Source organism: Volvox carteri (assembly GCF_000143455.1).
Source record: "Volvox carteri f. nagariensis unplaced genomic scaffold VOLCAscaffold_35, whole genome shotgun sequence".
Lineage (NCBI taxonomy): Eukaryota > Viridiplantae > Chlorophyta > Chlorophyceae > Chlamydomonadales > Volvocaceae > Volvox > Volvox carteri.
In genome coordinates, this window is record NW_003307578.1 from 1,036,439 (window position 1) to 1,057,316 (window position 20,878).

At 54.7% G+C, this 20,878-nt stretch overlaps 4 protein-coding genes across 4 annotated transcripts; 2 read left to right on the forward strand and 2 right to left on the reverse strand.

Moving 5' to 3' along the window:
* Positions 1 to 2,373: 2,373 nt before the first annotated feature.
* Positions 2,374 to 2,799, forward strand: VOLCADRAFT_94089 (uncharacterized protein; the record flags this gene model as incomplete). Its single annotated transcript, XM_002953243.1, has 1 exon — positions 2,374 to 2,799. The coding sequence occupies one exon, from the start codon at positions 2,374 to 2,376 to the stop codon at positions 2,797 to 2,799; it is 426 nt and encodes a 141-aa protein (XP_002953289.1).
* A 1,789-nt stretch (positions 2,800 to 4,588) lies between these two features.
* On the reverse strand, positions 4,589 to 7,093 carry vmp28 (metalloproteinase, extracellular matrix glycoprotein VMP28; the record flags this gene model as incomplete). Its single annotated transcript, XM_002953322.1, has 4 exons — positions 4,589 to 4,774; positions 5,156 to 5,476; positions 6,019 to 6,389; positions 6,550 to 7,093. The coding sequence occupies 4 exons, from the start codon at positions 7,091 to 7,093 to the stop codon at positions 4,589 to 4,591; spliced, it is 1,422 nt and encodes a 473-aa protein (XP_002953368.1).
* A 5,847-nt stretch (positions 7,094 to 12,940) lies between these two features.
* VOLCADRAFT_94091 (uncharacterized protein) lies at positions 12,941 to 17,371 on the reverse strand (the record flags this gene model as incomplete). The annotated part of the gene is made up of 9 exons (XM_002953323.1): positions 12,941 to 13,246; positions 13,689 to 13,743; positions 14,176 to 14,207; positions 14,528 to 14,644; positions 15,151 to 15,276; positions 15,685 to 16,017; positions 16,698 to 16,986; positions 17,174 to 17,268; positions 17,342 to 17,371. 9 exons carry the CDS (start codon positions 17,369 to 17,371, stop codon positions 12,941 to 12,943), a joined length of 1,383 nt encoding a protein of 460 aa, XP_002953369.1.
* A 372-nt stretch (positions 17,372 to 17,743) lies between these two features.
* On the forward strand, positions 17,744 to 20,557 carry VOLCADRAFT_105885 (uncharacterized protein). The gene is made up of 5 exons (XM_002953244.1): positions 17,744 to 18,050; positions 18,323 to 18,428; positions 18,764 to 18,906; positions 19,435 to 19,539; positions 19,612 to 20,557. Exons 1-5 carry the CDS (start codon positions 17,874 to 17,876, stop codon positions 20,230 to 20,232), a joined length of 1,152 nt encoding a protein of 383 aa, XP_002953290.1. The 5' UTR covers positions 17,744 to 17,873; the 3' UTR covers positions 20,233 to 20,557.
* Positions 20,558 to 20,878: the final 321 nt, after the last annotated feature.

Consider the following 20,878-nt stretch of genomic DNA (forward strand, 5'->3'; position numbering starts at 1 on the left):
TTACTTTGGCCAATGCACGGGGCCTCCTGAGACTTGCGGTGTGCCCCGATGAAGCCCGCGGCTGTGGGGCGGATTGCTGAGGCCGCTGGCGCTTCGGGGATAAACATCACAGACAGCACCGAAATTCACCCAGCTTTCGTTACCATTTGCCCGCACGGGCATTCCGACTTGCGGTCTGCCGCACTGTCCATGCGGCATGCACCCGGAATGCCGGGTGCGGCATGCACCCGGAATGCCGGGTCCATTCCGGGTGCATGCCCGGAATGGATGCGATTCGCGTGGAGCCCGCAGGCGGTGCTGACGATTCCGCCGGTGCAAGCTTAGCTCTCACACCATCAGCACTGCTGCAACAAAGCACATCTCCCACCGCGTTGACACTACCCATCAATTGTCACACTTGCCACCCTTGCTACCGGCCTGTACGGATGCAGAGGGGCCCCGCCCTTTTTCCGGCTTCCTTGAAGCCGACACCCAACTTGTCCTCTTTGATGGTGCGGATTAAATACTCGCACAGGGTGGCTGACGGCGGACTTCAATTCAGCGCGCTGCGGTACACTTGCTTGGGCTGAATTTGCTGGGTTCATTCTTCTCAGCAGTTATTAGCTTGTGGGTGACGGATCCGGAGTTCGCAACGGCTATACTGTGTACTGTAATAAGGCACGAGCTGCGAAGGATTCTTGATAGACGGGTAGCGCAATTACCCGACACTTACCTAGTTTTATGGCAGCTGAAGATTGGTTTGCTGGTTGCCTGCACCGAGCATGTCGGCGCACGCACATTTGGCTGCTTGCACGTACGCATAGCTTTCTGCATATTCCTGCCCAGCCACCACGTGGCGCCCGCGGTGGCGGCCGCACAGCTTTACGTGCTAAAACCCATAAGCCCGTCTGGGCACATACAGCTAATAGCCAGGGCAGCTGAAAAGACTTGCGCCGGCGATGCAGGCTAGGTGCAGCAGCCGATGCGGACATCGTGGGTTCTGTACATTGCGCCGTTACGATTCCAAGAGTGCAGACGCTTGTGTAGAGGCGGCGTGCCTTACCTGCCACGGATAACGGCAAAACCGGTTTCCAAGGCCTTAACTTCCACATCCCGCATTACCAGCATCGTCCGCTTCCCTAAGGAACTTTGGGTTTGAAAAAGGGCAGTCTTTTGGAGATTCCGGAGCGATGGCGTCGTTTTTACCATTCGTGCATACGCTAAGCAACGGCGTTCTAACAGCGGTTCAATTCCCCACATACATGGATAACTCAGCAGCTGGCTTGTCGCGCGAATGAAGGTCATGCACGAAGTTTGCCATTCACTCCTCGCTCCCCTAGATAGGAGTGTGAAAGCTTCCAGACACCGGCGGCCAGCCTTTACAGATACCCTAGACGCTGCCTAGCCTGAGTCCGAGTTGCATCGAGTCCGAGCGTGTCGACGGCAAAGGCCAAGCGTATGGTGCACGTAGACCTGCTGAGTTAGTCGGCCCAGCTTATGTAGGCGAGCAGTCATTCTGTCATGTAGCTGTTGGACTGCTATGCAGAGATGAACCACTGCTCAGTTCATTATTTGCGCTTTAGGGACCACAAGCACGGTCCCAATCCCAATGGTGAACAGTGTTCACGAGTACTGGCTTTCGCTGCAGGTCAATCGACCGACGTTGCTCACCCGGCGCTCTAAGTGGAAGGAAGCAAAACGACCCGTTTTGTCACTCCATCTTGTACCTGCACTCCCGGCCGTTTACAAAAGGACGTCAAAAAACTAACTCAGTGGGCCATGCTTCTGCGTGTTTAGCACATCTACCGAAAAATATAAACCGAAACGTCATGCAGTGGGGCAAGAAACGTTTCAAGAGTTTCCAGTTTGATTCTGGTTTCTGCCTCGAACCGCTTAACCATGTAACTTGATAGTTCTTTCCTACCTACCTGTATGTTTGTTACTATGAGTTATGACGGATGGGGTTTCAGCGATGTAGCATGGTTGGGGCACATGCATGTTATGGAAAAGAACAAAGCATCGTGATGTCGTGACACATGTTGTCGGTGATTCAAGTGGCGGTTTCGCACGCACGGCGACATTCCCCGACCCCCAACAAGGGGAGAAACCGCATGGCCAAACTGTCACCACATTGATTCGAACTCATGCCGTAGGTTTATTCCACACGGCTACTGTGGTGTGGGTGTGTGTCTTTCCGCAATATAAGCCTTCAAATATATTTACATGCAGTTTTGGCCGTACAATATACATGCAGTTTTGGCCGTACAATATACATGCAGTTTTGGCCGTACTCATCCTCCCTTAGCCATCACCGGTGCCAAGTGGAGGATTAACTACTCGTTCTCGATCATAAATCAGACCAAGAGAACCAACGGGAACCAACGGCGCAGCTAGATGGGGCCCGGACGAAGCGGATTTGTAGTGCGTGAACATGAGCACCTGCTCACGGAAGCTTCGTTGTGCGGCATGGAGGCGTGGGGCCTTGTTCCAGAGCCAGTCACTCATAAGATCTGCGCCGCGCATATTGCAGCACCCATGTACGACTGTGCTGCCGTCGGATTGGGGGCCGTGATCTTGCCGACAGCAGCTTCCGTAACTGCGGCCTTGGAAACGGTGGTGTCAGTGCTGGAACGGGGCCCTTACTTGGCGGAGGCTGCTTCGGCAACTAACAGCGGTTTTGGAAATGGCAGCGGCGTTGGCGACGGTGGCGTCCGTGGTGGCGACCTTGGCGACGGCTCGCTTGGGGACGGCGGGTTTGCATGGCGGTGCACCGTGGCACCCACGTGGCAGGCTTGGCGGAGGAAACGGCGAGTTCAGTGACTTTGGCGAGTTCAGGTCTAGGCTAAAAGACCGCATCTGAACAAGCAGCGACAGCGATCGATGACACTCTTGACGGCTCGATTTCTAGCGGCGAACAGGTTGATTTGTGAAGATCTCTGCTGACCCAGCAGCACTTGCCGTCGCGTATCGACAAGGATGCTGTCGATCGGCCCAGTGCTGACTCTAATTATAAGCTAGCGGCGAAGGAAACAACGCCTAAATAAAGGGGTGTAAAATGTAACACACACACACACAAAAAAAAAAAACCGAGGTGGCTGTAGGTGTTGTGTTGCATGTACACCGAGAAGGCTCCATGTGCCGTATCTGCGATCCACGCGAGGTGATGAGTTGATATCTGAGCTATATAATCGACATACGAGCACCGCTCACTGCTGTATCAGTTCACGACGACATGATGCGACGTCCCTGCATGCCGTACTACCACAGTTGTCTCGTTGTTTCGCCAGTAAACTAAATTTATTTAATTCACAACCCCCCAGATAATGTTGCCTTTGTATAAGGCAACAATTTCTGTATAAGAATGTGGAAGGGAGAGTCCTTGATGTCCGTACAGTACTCAATAACGTGGACCGGATGAAGGACGGACCTTTACATGAAGGTTACGCATAGTAGCTGTCGTGCAGGACGGCACACACACATTGTCAGTAAATAATACGCCCTCAGGCGCTCCGCCAACTATTTAGAGGCCTCTTCAGCGACCAGCTATAACTATGCGTTAGGTGAACCCTTAACCTCTCCACAGACGGGTGGCCACCCGACCCCCGGCACATGTCCTATTCCATGCTAATAAGGAATGTTATGCATCATATACAGTTATATTTATTTGTCATCAAGCAAGACATTTAATCAAGTACAGCGCTCATCATATTCTTGCTTCGAAGTTGCTCGGAAAAAAAACAGGGCGGCACACGCACGCTAGTACCTGCCACATGCGGTCACTGCAAAAGTAGTTTCCACCCCGACCACGATATGGCGGCAGGCGAATGTATTTCGGAGGCCTTCGATTTGTATTTAAAGATGCCAAATCATCAAGGAAGTTGAAACTCATGTAAAAGGAATTCGCTTGAGGAGACGTTGCATGGTACGGTGTGTGCATGCTGAAGAACTTGCTCACTCTAATGAGTGCATCCTGCTGCGTGCAGCACGTACACCATGCAACGCTAACGGGAGTACCTGCCGTAGCCAATACCCGCCGTAACCGGAATAGTATGCCGCCACAACGTTCTCCATCTTGAATCACCAAACACCCCGCCGTCTTGGGTGTGGGTGCGCGTGCACACAGTAATTAGTCTCGAGTCACGCAGTTAACCTCTCACCGATCGTATTTAAGTCGACCTCAAGCTTAGGCAGGTCGCTTGCATGACTAATGCTGACGACCGGTACCGCGCATAGCGGTACGGCGACAAGCATGATTAGGAGTGTTCACGCACAAGCAAGTCACGATACATACATACATACATACGTTCGTGCGTGTATGCGGATGGGTAGAAATCTAACTCCATATATCTCTTCGGCCGCAATTGCCCAACCATCGATGCCCCTGACACAAACCATGCATAAATCACCCAACTTGCACAGCCTCCCCGAACCTTGCTTGGGCCGAAGATACCGTTAATGAGACACATACACATATTTAAACAGCTTTTCGTCCATGCACCACCTGCTGCGTACTGCCTACCATAATCGCAAGCTCACATCGCTCCCTGACCGTCTTCTGTGACTTTCGACATGGCAAGTGCCGGTCCAACCGTCAGTTTGTCAGGCGGACTCACAGACCATGCGAGGGTTCGCGTGGCGACCTGGGTGGAGCTGGCGGCTTTGGTGGAGCTGGCGGCTTTGGTGGTGGACGAGGATTTCGCGGTGGCGCAGGCTTCCGTGGTGGCCGTGGACTGGGGGGCGCCCGTGGATTTGGGGGCGGCCGGGGACTGGGGGGCGGCTGTGGATTTGGGGGTGGCTGTGGACTGGGGGCCGGTTGTGGACTGGGGGATGGTGGTGGAGGAAGTACTGGCGGCTTGGGTGGCGGGCGAGGGTTAGGCGGCGGCCGTGGATTAGGCGGCGGCCTCGGTGGCGACGGCGGCAGCCTAGGTGGCTTGTACGGCATGCATGGCGGCCTGGTTGGCGGGCTTGGCGGCCTTGGTGGTGGCTTGGGCGGCATCGACGGCTTCCGTGCTGGCCGCGGGCTAGGTGGTGTGGTTGGCGGTGGGAGGCTGGGCGGCTGTTGTGGTGGGCTAGGAGGCGCCGGGGTGGGTGGCAACAGGTATCCAAGAGGGGTTTGCGACGGCGGGCTCGGCGGGCTGCGTGGTGGACTGGGCGGCTTCGGTGGTGGTCTGGGTACTGGAGGCCTTGGCGGCGGTCGAGGGCTTGGTGGGCGCCCGGGAGGCTTTGGTGGGGGCCGCGGGCTTGGGGGCCGCTGTGGACTAGGTGGCTGAGGGCTAGGTGGCGGCGGCCGGTTCTCAATGAAGTCAAGGGTTGGGCACTCATCAGGGGAGGCCTGGTAGCGGCACAGGTGCACCCGTAGGATGTCTGTACCGACCCAGGATCCGGCATACACCAGTAGCCTGTAGGTGGCAAGGTTTTTCCGGTTGAGCAGTTCAACGGTGTCGAGGAATGACGTCGGTCGGGAGCCGCCTGCCCAGTAGGTCGGGTAGCCCTTGTCCTGCAGAAAACAAACAAGCCGGGCGAGGGAGGACGGATGCGGACGATGTGAGAACAGAAAAGCTTGAAGCCCGGCCTAGGCAGACAGCGTAGGCCTGCGGTGGGATTGAAAACAATGACGGTTCCCTTGTGTGTCATAGTAGGGTTGGAAAGGAGACAGCAAACCATTGTGCTTCTCTTTATACGTACGGAAACTACGAGTGATGCTGTAAATGGATTAGTGACCGATGCGAAATTTGAAGTGGCGTCGGTTGATGAAAGTTGGGGCCCGATCTGTGTATGAGGGAGGTGGCGAAGCTTAGTTCCCTGGCGCAATGAGCTCTACAGCTGCCAGAAGCTGTCTACGAAACATACAATATTGAGGTGTCCCACTTCCACGACCACGATCACGACCAGACATCCAACGGAGAGACTAGACCACCTAGTCATGGAGGAGACGTTCGTAGTGGTGAACATGGTGTGTGGTTAGGTCACCCGCGTGCTCCCAGTGAATGCGCCCCTCAAGCGATGTAAGGGCAGTGCCAACCTGAGAAACCAACCTACCAAGTCCGCACGGACTTCGTGCATGTTCACTTTATTAGCGTAGAAAGGGCCCATTAATGCGTCTCCACTCTTGTTGACACGTAGGGCAATGTAAATGTTCTTGCCCACAGACGGAGTAGTGTACGTAGGCAGCCAGTCCGGAACCACTCGGAGGTAGTTTCCCTCTGAGGTCAGGTAGGTGGCTGGCAGGGTGAAGCTGAGGACGCTGCCGAGTGGCAAGGCGCTGGAGTCGATGCGGTCACCCCCCTGTGCAGCAGGTGTAGCCCAGCCCATACGAGAAATCTCGGCGGCGTTGGGACAGACGTTGCCCCGGCCCATCGTTGTAGAATAGTCCGCGTACTCGATACCATTTTGGAACGCGTGTGGCAAACCTGGATGGGGCGGGCAACGGGCAACGGGCAACGGGCAACGGGCAACGGGCAACAGACACGTGTTTAGTTACGGCGGTTTAGTAGAAGGATTGCATGGATAGGGGTTGAACCAATGTGGAACTAGGGACATCTATCCTGCCCCAGCCATACATGCGCGCACCGTAATTGTGTAGCGCCTCCTGCAGGACGGTCGCCCAGCGGCGCACGCCATCGTCTGACGCCACCAGCCACAGCTTGCTCCCAGGCGTGAGCGCCAGCCCCGCCCAGCGGCATCCCAAGCTCGGCGGTACGATGTAGACCACATTCGTCACATCAGAAAACACGTCCGGCCCCAGAAGCGCCTCAGCTCCAGTGTCACCATCGTAGGCAATTACCCACCATGCACATTCAGTAACGATTGATGATAGGCAGTCCTCCTTTGTTACAGTGACCACACGGAATGCAGTGGCATTCAGGTTGAACTTCCCATACGAGCACTGGGTGTACTTTTGCGCGACTCCACCGCTGCCGTCTCCATCTGGCCCAAGAAAGATGGAGCGTACTTCCGCTTCCGTGATAGTGGACGGGTAACCGCACGGGGAGTAATCCATGATGATCACAAGCGGTTGCTGATAAATCGGGTCGGCGTCCGGAAACGGGGCGACCTCTGAAGCGAGGAAAGCAATGGAATCTGGAACCGGTTGACATGTTCCGTCGCCGTCCATAAGACACAACTGTGAGGTTGCGGCCGTGAGGAGGAAGAATGAAGGGCAAGTAAGGATCGTTTGCGCCAGGAACAATTAACAAGCAAAATGGGAAGACAAAAAGCCAAAAACGGCTCCCTGCTTCCCTGTTGTATGTGCGTCATGACATTCCAAACCTAACCTGAAACAAAGCCAACTCGGGGTTTAGTCGTCACCTAGGACGGAGCTGAGGACAAAACTAGCGCTGCTGCACGCGGGACAGACGCCAGCATGTATGATGTGTGAAACAGGGGGGTGTATCTTCGCCCGTGGCAGCTACCCTGCGAAACCCTGCCTTCCCCGGTATTTCGGGGCACCCTCATCCAGTCACCCTAGTCAACTTCTCAGTGGATCGCTCAGGTTCCGCACCCACCACCAGCATCCAACGGAATCTGCCGGGTCGACAACGGCCCAACTCCGTTCCTGGTCGGCTCGCAGGTTAACTTTATCCCAGGTCACCACCGTCCATCAACTAGGGGCGCAATGCCTTCCACCATCGGAAGGACTTTGACCCTAATGGGTATCGATCCCGGGATCTCCCGGGGGCAATGGTCGCGCCTTACCAGTAGTGCCAAACCCTATATATCAGCATGTATGTAAGCGTGTAAGGTCCAAAGGTGCCCTTGCTAGGAAATGCAGTGGGTTTTTTTATGGCAATCGAGTTATGAGCTGTGGTACTACCTAACCCAATATGCCGCACCGCCGAACGAGTAACGGACTTACAATTTTCACCACAACTCCGGGGTTCAGGTCATAACCGTTGGCATCCATCTTGGGAGGCAAGTAGCCCCGGGCAATGGGCGTTATGACGCCGTTTCCACCTCGAATCGCCCATTGCAGGGGGTCCTCCTCATGGTAGTTCACGAAGATAAGCTCGCCCCAAACCTCCACACTTTGGGAAGACGACGCAGCGCTGATGCTGGCGGCAGGGTTTTTTGGTGCTCCAAGATAGTTACCGGCGGAATCGGAGGACCCTGCGACAACTCCTTGACATGGTCCTGTGAGGGGTGCAGTAGGAGCGCCATGTGAGGGGAGGACAAGGGGGTTTTGATTAGGCCTGCCGGATGGTTTACTTGGTGATGACTTAAAAGAGTACATTCAACGGGCAGCCCGACAGGACCAGCACGAGGATCGATATTCCTCAACCGGCCTTGTTACATGGAGGCGACCTTCTTCCCGTATGCTGACGAACGCTGACGAACAGAAATAAAAGGCCAGCGTGAGTTTGTCGGTAGTTGGCCGTACAGAGCGACAGTACAGATAAAACCCAGACTATTACCGACAGATGATTGAGCTCCAACTTATAGTTCTTGGGTTGCGCGCCTGGCTCTTGCCTTTCAGTGTTTGCTTTTCATCCGCCAATATTGCATTACTGCTTTGTATAAGGTACCTGGGAGTATCGCCGCACGAGTCCAAGACTTGTTTCCCCACCCGACGACGGGTGGAAAAGCCATTCCCTGAAGTAAGGAAGAAGATTTCTGTACGCGAGGTTCTGAACGCAATTAAAATTCGCGTTGCAAAGATATAAGTGGTTAAGGGAGTACTGCTTGGATAGCCCCGAGTAGCGTCCGATTTGGCATATGAGTCCGTCCCTGGATGATTAGTGGCCATGCGCCACTGCAGGTTACACGTGCAGTCCGAGATGTGCGCCACATGACACAGCCAATTGGGGGCATGGGGGCCACACCTGGCCACACGTCAGTGGCCACTTGGGGCCATATCGACTGCCAGACCCCTAATCGTCAGGCCCCCTGAATACATGCTGGGGTTCATGGCCCTTGGTGGGACCAAACTTTGCTTTTCCTTTTTTCTCCCACCCACGCACCCACCAGCTGGTGGTACTGCTATCTCGGCGATGTGGTGTGTATTCTCTGTCTGTCTGTCTGTCCGCGGGTGTGGTACGCACTGATTTGATTTAGGCCTTTGAAAGGCCGCCTTTCCCAGTGCAAGGGAGTTGCCCTGACTCTGGTTCCCTGGCCTACCTGGCCTATCTCTTATTCGCTAGCCTGGGCGCCGTTCTCGTTACGTAAGGAGACAGAGGTAGGCTGCCTAAACATTTCAGCGCAGAGGAGCCCCTGTTTTGGAAGGAGGGGATCACGGTACTTGATCAATTAGCTCACCTCTTGATGCTGTCCAGGAAAGCAGCAGCAGTGTCAACGCAAGGCGCCGCATGGCACACGTCCAAAGCAGGCTGTAGGGGCACAGCGAAAGCGCTCTCGGCTGCACCCCGACGGCTGACAACACCAGTAGGTGCTGCAAGACACTAGTACTGCAAGCGAAGGGGGGGAGCAGCGAAAGAAGTGCAGACTGTGAGCGTAGCCTTACCGGTACGATCTTGTAGCGTCATATATCGATTCGATATGACAGCAGCTGCTGCGCGCAGTGCAGAAGTGTTCGTCGGGGTAAGAGAGCAGCTGCCAACGAAAGCTCAAATATGTAATGAAAACATATACTATATGTAAATATGTAATGAAAACATATACCGAGCCCTAGCTACGCCCAGTCTATATATTCGTATCCCTTTTGTTGCTCCTGCTGTCACCGCTCCTGTGTCGTCGGTACACCTGCCTAAGCTAAGCAGTCGATATCCTCGCCTCCGCGATGCAGAATCACCCATATCTAGGCAGGTAGACGTAGTCTTAACTGTCCGTTGTGGCACTATTCACCGCGCTGGTAACGACAGGTGCTAGGTAAGGTTATGCGCTGTAAACATATCGCACTACATATCGCACTTACCTGGTGCGGAATATCTGTGGTGGTCGCTGCTCACAGCGCCACCACCTGCGGGTAGACGAAGCAAGCATACGGGCGAGGGCGTATAGCTGAGCTATCACGTAGCGCTACGTGATGCTATAGCATCGCGGTCGAGCGAGCGCGTGCAGCTGAGACATCAGCTTCATCAGCGTTTGGTACCGAGATCACCATATTGATCCATATTGTATATAAACAATAATTAAGGCGTCTGTTAAGATGATCATGGCATTGTCTATGATTCGTGCCCTGGTATATGAGGGGCATAATAACCGTCGTCCTTACCTAATATGTCAGGGCACGATCTATAGACGCTAAATAAATTTTACAAACGAGAACGAGCGACGATAGAAAGTTCCCGACAGTAGTCATGCACCAGCGACTTGCTTGACGACTGCTGCGTGTTGGATGCTCTTATCTGCCGATTATGATGAGCGGCATGCTTGCGTGGAAGACTCTTACACATGCCCTAAATTCCACAAAAGTAAAGTCATAATATGACAGAATACAATTTATGCTATCGGTAGGCCATCATTTAAGTAGGCAATCGTCATGTCCAAGTGTCATTTCAGCAACTTATGTACGGCAGCAACACTCACTAAGCGAACCTCAAGTCGCTTCACCATTGTCATGATAGCCTAGAGACATCAACTGCTCGTCACGTTAAAATGTTGATAAATTTTATAGAAAAAACAAGACGACGGACGAGCAGATTCAGACAAGCAGAAGAAGCTAGGGGAGCTGGAAGCCTCGCGGAAAGCCTTTCTAGAACCTATATAAAATATTGCGATAATCCCCTCCACAAATCTAATAGGTGTCGTGTTGTCTGTCAGCTATCTCTAGGCCCCTATTCGGGATAGACATTGCCTAGTGTAATTTTAATAAACTAAAACTACACTAGGCAATCCAGTATTGTTTATGAAGACTATATTATAGTCCACATAAAGAACAGGGTACCGTGAAACGCTTGCCTCCTCAGAAAATGGATAGCATTTTTGGACTAGATCTTCCCAGATCCAGCTTTTCCTTTCCTGCATAAGCAGTAGCTAGCACAGCATGTGATTACCGGACACAAAGATGTGCCGCATGACATTATTATTGTTGCCAATCAGATGCCTTGCGTACCGCCATTGTTACACTTTGCGCGAGCCGCTACATGTAAATTGAATGGGTCGTCTCCTGAGAGTAGCTGCGGCCATAGAATTATGGAGCATCGACCTCCTGTGTTTACAGCACCGTATAGAAGCTCCATCTTTGAAGCGAGCGACGTCTAATTACAAGGAACCCCCAAACAAATAAGCGCCAAGAGCCCGTAGTTTGCTCCTTGCAGGCTGTACGAGTGCGTACACTCCCTTGGCAAGTGAGTTGGCTAACTCAGCATATCGGTCCTACGACGGGTGACGGACATCCAAGTAACGGAACCAGTTCCCCGCCAAGAATACTGTTAGTGAGCGGCCCGAAGGGAACCCTCTATAGACATTTATATATGAGCTCGCAAGCAGATGGAGGCGAGGTACGCATACCTAAATGCTCACAAAGCCTGCTGCTGGGGGTGCCGCGCATGAGTGCGTGGCTCACATACCATAGCAAACGATCCGAGCGTACGGCGCCGTACTAATACGTGTACGGCGCCGGGTCGCACATGGCCACCAACACCCAGAAACCCAGCATTCACGAAAGAGGACGTCCTTCACTTACCGCACGCACATGCAAAGGGACAGAATGTTCGTTCCGCATAGTGTTATTAGATGGGTCGGCCACCGGCCCCGCAAACACGCGGCCCCCAAACCCGGCGTGTATCCCTCCATGCACATCCCCACTATAAGGGGCCGGGCCCGATACACAACGAGACGTTTAACTTATGATGTAACTTAGGGTGCATGCTGCTCCATTATTAGCTGCGCGGAAGCAGTTGTGTACATGGAAGCCTTTAGCCCCCGGACTCAAGTAACGACAATCGTACACATCTACGGCACGCCGATAGGTCACTGTTCAAGCCAACTAACCAAAACCAGTTTCCGTTACCCAGCCAGAGCCGCTTGCTTGTTGTTACGTGTCTCGTCTCCCTCTGCCCCCACCACCCCGGTGCTCGGCTGCTGTCAGGTCGTCATCGAGAGGTGCTCACCAAGCTTGATGTAAAACCACGGCAGCCACCGACTTGCAGCCACCGAAAGCAGCCGCCCACAGCCACAGCCACAGCCACACATACACAAGCATATCAAAAACTCTAACATTCAATCACACATCGCTCACACCCCTCTCAAAGCTACCCAGGACATCTCGGCTTAGTAGCAGGGCCACGCCATGGCGCAATGTATGGGATAGTCGGCACCGCCCATCGGCCAACTCCTACAGACTGTGTATCCATAGATGCAATGAACGCATACAGCGCTGCCAACCACCATTGAGCTCGATAGGTAGGTAGGTAGGTAGGTAGGTAGGTAGGTCGCTCCAGCCCGCGACCGATTCCACATACACCTTCCCCTGCTTTAAATACTTTCGCATATGATGCAATGTGATGAGGTCATGCCATTGTGGTTCATATAATCATGCTAGTGGCTATTAGGATAGCCAACTCAACAACAAACTCCCTTCCAGCAGAAAACAGCACAACAGTCTTCGCTCATGCACGTCCGCACCACACCGGCAAGAACCCGAACACCCTGCCTCCAACCCACCCGCCTCCCCTCCAGCAGCGCGAGTGCTCGCCGTGCACCCCCTCGACCTTTGCTGCTTCATCCTCAACGACCCCCCGCGACCCACATCCTAACATCCACGTCCCTCCGGCATCCCCACTCTCCCCCTCCCCCTCCCCCCTCCCGCACCGCCCCATGCAAGACCTCCGCGCCCAAGGAAGGGGACCTCCGCCTACCTGCGGGAACCGGGCCCGACTGCGCTAGATCTGCCCAACCCCCCCGACCCAACCCACTCAGCTCACCCACCCAACTCACCCACCCGCCGTCCCAACCCCGGAATAGAAGACTCATCTCCTTTCCCCTCCTAACCCTTTCTTTCGCGCGCGGCAAATACACGCATATAAATACATGTACACACACAGAGGCGCGTATGCGCGCCGCTTCACATGCGGCCCCGCCGCCGCCGCGCCCCTACAAACGCCCGCATCTGCTCCATGAGCCCCACCAATGTCAGGCCCCCAACGCCGCCCTCCTCCGGACCGCCGCCACCGCCAGCCTCCCCTTCCGCGGGCCAAGTGAGTTGCTCCACAAACGGCTCCATGTCTGGAAGCAGGGAGTTGTAGTACACCAACGCACGCTTGACGTACATCGCCTTGGAATGCTGGGACAGGAAGGTGTATGCGAACTGTTGGGCTTCGGCGGAGATGCGCTGGCAACGGCCGGGATCCGCCTCCAAGTCCTTCACCACCTGTTAGCAGAAGGGGTGGGGGTGGGGAGGGCCCCCCGGGGTTGGGGAACGAAAGGGCGTGTGCGTGTTGGGAAGGAACAAGCACGTGCTGCTGTGTCCACACGCAGATCGAGTGGACTGCGAGGACATTACCTTTTACCTTCTGCGCATGTGCCGCTTTACGTGAGCTACAAGGGGAACACCGTCTGTGTGTGTGTTGTGTGTTTTTGTATGTTTTCGTGGTGTTCACACGAGCAATACGGCATAGGAGGCAAGGAATGGTACGGAAGATTTTCTTTGGTAATGGCAGGTAATGTGTCCTGGCCCTCCAGTTGACAACATGCGTGGGTGGCAAATCCCCCCATTATCCCACTCAAAACGACACCCCTCACACACAAACACACATAACACCTTCCCCCCATACATACATATATACAGACAGACATATACATCACACGCTCACCTCCAGCACGTTGTCCTTGTTGAACGGCACGAAGTGCACCTCAGGCTTTAGTGACCTGATCAGGCAATCGGCCCAGAGAGTAGATAAATAGAGAAGAAAGCCGCATGAGATCAAACCCAGAAAGGTCGACCCCCAGGGGCCGAATTGAATGTAAATTCAAAGCTTCATTAGAGTATTATCGGTGGCACCAAATTCATTTCAACATCCTCGTTACTTGCTTATGCAGGTCCCAACTCAATGCTTTCTTCACGCCGCAGACCCCCCACGAGACCTGCTGCTGTTTCATCTCACGCTTCCGTTCCTACGGCGGACTCCGTAGCGGGCGCCAGGTCCCTTTCCCGAAAGCTGCCTGTCTCTTTTGGAGAGGTTGGGATACCGCGGGGCCTGGCCTGCTTGCATCTTTGGATTGTCTAACCTCGTTTTCCTGCTGCTGCTGCTGCTAAACTGCACGGCAATCCAGGACCCTGCCACCCCCTCAGCCACCCACCGGTAGTAGTACTCAATCCAGGGGGTCGTTTCCTGAAAGACACATCCGTACATACCCCGAGTGGGGAACCGTAGATTGGGGGAGAGCGAGGGGGAGGGAAGGGTTTGGGTTTCAGTGTCGACATTCTGAACAGGCCATGTGCATATACATACAAACATACACACACATACCCCGATGAGCGGCCATACCCCCGCGAGCTCGTCTGGGTCAACGTACGCCACCCGACACGTGGGTTGGCCCTCCAAACACACCCCGTCCTAAGCTGTGACTCAGTCACACCGGCTTTGTTTCATGTACCCGTCTGCACTCGCCCCCCTCAGGCGGGCCCCCACAGTTCCCTCCCGAGCACCACCTTGAGGACCACGCTGTTGGTCCCCAGCAGCTTCCCCAACCGACACGAGGCGGTGAAGCCGTCCGCGGAGAGCAGGTAGCGGTAGCGCGCGTGATCGGGGATGGGAACAAAGTCTACCTAGCGGTGGAGAGGTTCAGAAGGATGGGGAGGAGGATCGGTAAGAAAAGGTCTTTGTGGCCATTCACCAACGCCTCAGCACGGTCTTCCACCCTCAACCACCTTGCGCAGCAGCGTCGGGCCCCAAATATGCAGCAAATCAACTGCTGCCCTTGCCTTATCTAGCCCAGCAACAACTCCCCTGGTACCGTCCATAGTGTATCGTCCGTCTGAACACTAAGACACCGCCTCCCCTGTCAGGGCTCGGCTGCCCTCCTCCCCTGAACACCAGCCCCGCAGACGTGGTGTCGCAGGCTACTGGACGCGGTGGTGCGTGGCGCGCACCGCGGCGTCGGCGGCGGTGGTGTCCAGTAGCTAGATTTATGTTAGGACTCGGGTTCAATCCCCGTTACTCCCCTATTTCCCCATTTGCCAATCCCGCCTCCACCCGAGTCCCCTAATCCTATCGCCCGTCTCTTTCTCCCCCCAACCCCACCACCCGTTTCTCTTCCCCACAGAATCCGCACCAGCTTGATGTCCTTGCGCTTGCTCAGGTTGTTAGTGATGCCCGCATCTAACAGCCGGCGCCCCTCGGGGTTGCTCCGTTGCAACTCAATGATCCACAACCGTGTGCAGTTGGGTCGCATCTGGGCCTAATGACCGTTGGCGGTTGAACAGTTGTGGGGACGGGTTGGGGATTGGAATCGGCACGACGTAAAATTTTTTACCTAAAAAAGTGCAGTCACAAGGATAACAAGTTCACAAGTTCAAGATCGTCTCCTGCAGCCCCACCCACTCGCCCACTCCCTTTCCCCGTGTTTGCGGCAGACATCCGCCTTCCGGTGTAGCAGTGGGTGCGGCAATCTCCTTTCCCACCCACATATCCCGTAACAATCTCTTCCTCCGGCTCGCCTCCCACTATTCATACAGCATTTCTAAGAGGCAAACACGCACCCACATATGCACATACAAGTACATGCATACATACATACATACAAGTACATACATACATACACTCTCACACGCACCTGCATGGCTGCCCGCATGAGTGCCTTGTTGACCTTCTTCTCCCAGGGATAAAACACCAGGTTGCCGTACACATGGTTAAAGAAGGGCAGCAACACATCCGTCTCGTTGGAGCTGCCCGTCTCGTAGTCCCAGCTCTTAATCAGCGAAAACACGGGCACGGTGCAGCGCGGCGCCTTGGCCCTGAAAGCCGGGTCACTGGAGGAGCTCGTGGTGCTGGTGGCAGGGGCGCCAATGGAGGCGGATGCATTGGCGGGTTCATCGCGATGGCATCTCCCCTCGTCCCACACGTTCATGAGGAAGACTGTGTTCGGAAACTGAAGTCCTGCGCGGGTGCCGTTTCGAAGGCCCTGGACGATAGCTTTCATCTGAACGACCGGAGACGGGGAGGGGCAAGGTGAAAGTGGGGTGGGAAAACATACGGGTGCGTGTGCGTGTATGTGTGTGTGTGTTTAGGCATGTGTGAACGAGGGAAAGCGGACAGGGGGGCAACGAGTTACCAACCAGCGCTTTTCGACCGTTTTGGCACCGTGCATCATCAATGCCGGGCGATTCGATATACACACCGTCCCCCCACTCTCCCAGCGTCCTCCCTCGACGCAACGGGAGCACTAGCTAGCTAGCGCACATTAACCGACGGACCCACCCACTAACGCGGTCGTCTGATCTTGTGGGCCTGTTAGTTACCCCATAATAACGATTTGACCGTCAGCACCGTACCCCCATCCCAACGACTGCGCCCGTCAGGCGCCCTCTTGTCACGCTCCAAGCACCCCTCCTGGCCTAATCACCCACTGCCCCAACCTTCATTCGAGCCTTCGAAATGGCCCCGGGACCCTGGCCCGCAAGCTTATAAACGCAAGCATGTAACCTGAGACACACCCACCCACACACACACGTGCCTCAGTCCTCAAGAGATCCGCACACCTCTGATGCAGGAGCCGACCATCAAGCTAATAACCCTATCCAGCTTCATGCGCAATCCCTGCGCCGACTTTTTGCCCTCCCAAGGCACCCCTGCTCCGGCCCTAGCCCGACCCGTACCCACCCTATTCATGGTCAGCGTCATGGGTCGAGCCGCCAGCGGCAGAAACGTAATGCGGTTGTCCTTAACGACTACCAGGCTCAGGTACTTCTGGGGCCGCCCCTTGATCAGCGTGTCGACCAGTTTGTACAGCTGCCTGACGTTGTACTTACGCCCCGCCCAGGGCACCCAGTCCACATTCTGGTTCTCCCTGTTTGCAACTCCCCGGATAATTGACACCCGGAATGTCGGGGGCCAAACAGCATGATGGTGAGGGGCAGGGCAGGGGCAGGGGTGGGTGGGAGATATCGATCTCCAAGGTTGGCAGGGGCTTCGTCAGTTGGTTAGTCGGTTGGTTCATCGGTGATTGGTTGGTTAGCGGAACTCTACAAAAGCACTGTAATGTAGGGGTTCCATTCCTGCGAAATGTATATGCGTCATGCAAATAGTTTTAATGTCGCATATTGCGAGCAACTCAAGGCACCTCGCACAGCACTCACCTGTAAATGCCTACCATTTCCTCGTCAGATATCGCGCGATGAAAACCTGATGCTTCTGTTAACACGACTGGGCTTTCATCTGATTGTGCCTGTACCTGAGAAGGCTTCGTTTAAACGACAGTCGCAAGCAACAGTCTTGAGCCTGACGAGCTACACATACATACACACCTGCAGTGCTTTTCCGATTGCAGCCGACATAAGAAGGGCTACAATCCATATCCGCCGGCAAGCGGCAGCCGGAGCCTGTAGCGACGGTGCGGATACAGAACCCATGGCTTGCGCAAGGAGATATTTCGACATTTAAACCAACGGCATATCTCTTAAATGTTAATGCTGTACGTTTTGCCATCCGTTATGGAGGCAGCCTACATCGCAACTCCTGGCGTGAACTAGAAGTGCTTGCGGCATTTGCATCAGAGGTACTAGAGTCATCTAAACATAAAGATAACCTCCTTCAACACAGTACACCTAGCTGCCAGCTGATCTGTTGCTTTCGACAAAATATTGCCGTACGGTAGTCGTCTTTCAAAGCAAAGTTATTGCAATTTGCCAGCGCACATACTGAGGATGTAACTCAGGACTTGTATCATTTGTAAACTAGTATGGTAAACGGTCGTCCTGTTCAGGGAGAAAGGTTGCAAGTTAGATTTAGTCACCTCCATCCTCGCACTCGACACCGAATTTATATAATTGTATATGAATGAATAACTTTAGTGTTGGTGACATCGTGGACGTCCGTAACTATGGTCGGGCTGAGGTAATTGAGCCGCTGGTAACGGAGCCGGGGTCGCGGTTTTACGGCCGCATCCGCATCAAGTACCAAATTGATGGAAAGACATACTACGCTCGGCCGACGAATCTTCGAAAAACAGTTCAGGTGCGGGTGACGCAGTTGGTCCTCCTCCTCGCCGCCAGCCCTGGTTTCGGAGAATGCAGGCTTTCCTTCCTCACCCTCGCGCCTCGGCCAGCTTGTGTGGGCTCGAAGGCTCGTCACCTTCAGACTACGTTCCGAACCAGCTCTTCCCCAGACCGCCTCTCTCACGACCTAATTAATCCAAGCAGCTGAACACAAGCAACTAGAACCCAATCCATACACATCCGCAACCCCATATACGCACACGTTCGCGTTTGCACACGACGGTGGTACAGGTCAAGCAACGTGTGCTGCTCTGCCACTCCACCACGCACTACCGCACCTGTGCCGCTTCGGTGGTCAACTGGGACGATGCCGTGTTGGAGGTAGGGTCACATGAAGGTGAGGATATGCGGGTTTACAAGTTGGGGCTCTAAACCTGAAGAAAGTCTTTTCCTGCACAGTTGGGGCCCCGCCAGAAGGCATTGCTGGCGGGCAGGTGGGGGGGTAAAAGGTGGGAAACTCAACATTGGGCCGCAAGGTGGGCGGTCCGGGAGGAGCGAACAGCCCAGCATGGCTGGGGATCTAGTTTAGGTTGCACGCTGAGGCGGGAGAGATGGACGATGATTTTCGGGCTGGCGAATGTCAGTGTCTCGAGGATTGCACCTAAAACATCAAAACGTCTGTGTCGTTGTGGAGTTCTGGAGTTGCCGAGTTCCCTCCTTCCTATTCGCCAGGCGAATGTACCTGGCTGCTGAGTCGCCGATGTCGCTACATCGTGGGTGTGGACAAGTCCCCGACCACGGTGGCAGCAGCGCGGCGGCGCTACCCGGGGCTGAGGTTCGAGGAAGTGGATGGCTTCGATGTGCCAACGCTTAAGGTGGGTCAGTGACGTAGTCGTTGTGTGATTAGTGTTGGGGTTTGTGGTTGGGAAATTTGGATAGTTGAAATGCCGAACGTGGCCAGAAGTGGAGGGCCTTTCATGGCAGTACATCTAGGTCCTGATGGCAGGCTAAGAGCCACAGCAGTCTGTGGAGCGTCTATGCAAGAAATAAACATTTTGATTTTTCGCATGATGCAGCTGATGTCCTGTGTTTGCAAGATGCTGAGGACGTGTTTGGCCGGGGACCCCTTGGCGATCTGCACCCAAGCACTCCCTGCACCTGACACTTCAGCAGGGGATAGCTAGAATAGCAAATACCGCTCATCACGCGACGCTTTCGGGCTTTCAACCCGGGACCTCTCGGTGTTTCCTTCCAAAGGTTTTGGATGCCGCAACACACGGGTTTGCTTAAAAGGAACCAAACTGTGCGCATCCGACCTTCCATCCTAGCTTCACGAAAGTGCATTTTGATGCTGTAAGCAATTTTTCCTTCTGACAAGCACATTGTATGGCGTGCACCAGCAGGCGCTGGGCCCCCAGGACGGCAGCGGATTCTCGGTAGTACTGGTGGACATTGGCGGTATCGCAAGCCTGTCCACGGTGGCGGCATTGGTGGGACTATACTTCAAGGTAGGCGCGAGTGTACATTAGACTCGTGTCGTGTAAACATAACATGCATTGCTACCATTTGCTACGTCGCAGGAGTTTCCCTACAACACGAAAATTGTGGTCAAGAGCGTCTTTTTGAAGCGCATGGTGGAGAGCTGCTTGCCTTACAACACGGAAAAACACAACCCGTGGGCCTTGCTTCCTGCCGGCGGAACCGCTGGCGCATCCTCTGGGACCGCGGGGGGAGATGGAAACTCCGCGTGTCCGGGGGCTTCGACACAGGGACAGGGATGGGGCGAAGAGTGGCCAGAAGAGCAGCAGCAGAAAGGCGAGGAGGGGTTGGAGAAGGGCGAGTGTGTGGACGATGTCGAGAAGGGCAAGTTGGCGGAGGTGTCGTGCAGCCGACAGAGGCGGAGAAACAGGGGAGAAAGTGGCGCTGGCCTCGCGGCTGTGGCGGACCACGTTGGCGAGAACGGGCTAGGGCGGGACCTGGGGAACTGGAAGGAGAAATCCCTTGGGGGTTTGGGGGAAGATGGTAGGGTTGGCGCTGGGCTAGATAAAGGTACGACGGAAAATCTGAGCGGATCCAGAAAGGCGGCCATTGGGGCAGGGGACGGGGAGGCAGGCGAGGGGCGAGGCATTGAGGATGGCCCTAAAGGAACCACAGGTGTCTCGAGCAGCAGGTCAGCGGCAGGGGAAGGGGCGGCCGTGTGACTATTAGACCACCTTCACTCCTAAACTGAAAGCGCTTTTCTCGCAGCGGTATAGCGTAGGAACGTAGACAGAGGGTGGTTTCCCTAAAGTTTTCACTTATCCGGATATCCTGATATGGGTTTCTTAACAGGCGGGCAGGCTAGCCCTTGTCGGGGACACAGAGTGGTTCCCTAGCATGTGGAACAGGTTGGGGGCCCCGTTTCCGTTTGTTTGGGCGACTGCGGATTTCATGATACATACAGCTGAGCATGAGGATCTTGCTGGTTAGGCCCACGACCACGAAGGAGGAGTCGCTTTCCGTGTATACGTGTACAAGCGCTATAAGAAGCAGTCCTTTTTTGCATCAAACGCCGGCTGGCCAGGAAAAGTTTGCTTTATAAAGCCCCGACTGAATTATTATGCAGCTACTTCTTAACGTCAGACTCAAGTTCGCAAACTCAGATCGTTGCCGCAACGTTAGGCGGCCTAACCCTCCTCTTTAGCCCTGTAACCTCTAGTTACACAGGTCGTGTCTCGCACAGCGGCACACGCGCGCCTCGTGGTTTGCAGACGCACATCGGTACACGAGCGCAGGTACTCTGATCCAGCCGCCATTCATCCAGTCCTTTATGATTCCTTTTTCGCGCCGTAGGTGTGCGCGTGCCGC

What these genes read in the sequence shown, in the direction of transcription:
- VOLCADRAFT_105885 (XM_002953244.1), top strand. Translation starts at nt 17,874, where the DNA reads ATGAATAACTTTAGTGTTGGTGACATCGTGGACGTCCGTAACTATGGT. An exon ending in ATCTTCGAAAAACAGTTCAG is followed by an intron (nt 18,051 to 18,322) that starts GTGCGGGTGACG and finishes ACGGTGGTACAG; the next exon opens with GTCAAGCAACGTGTGCTGCT. An exon ending in TGGTGGGACTATACTTCAAG is followed by an intron (nt 19,540 to 19,611) that starts GTAGGCGCGAGT and finishes GCTACGTCGCAG; the next exon opens with GAGTTTCCCTACAACACGAA.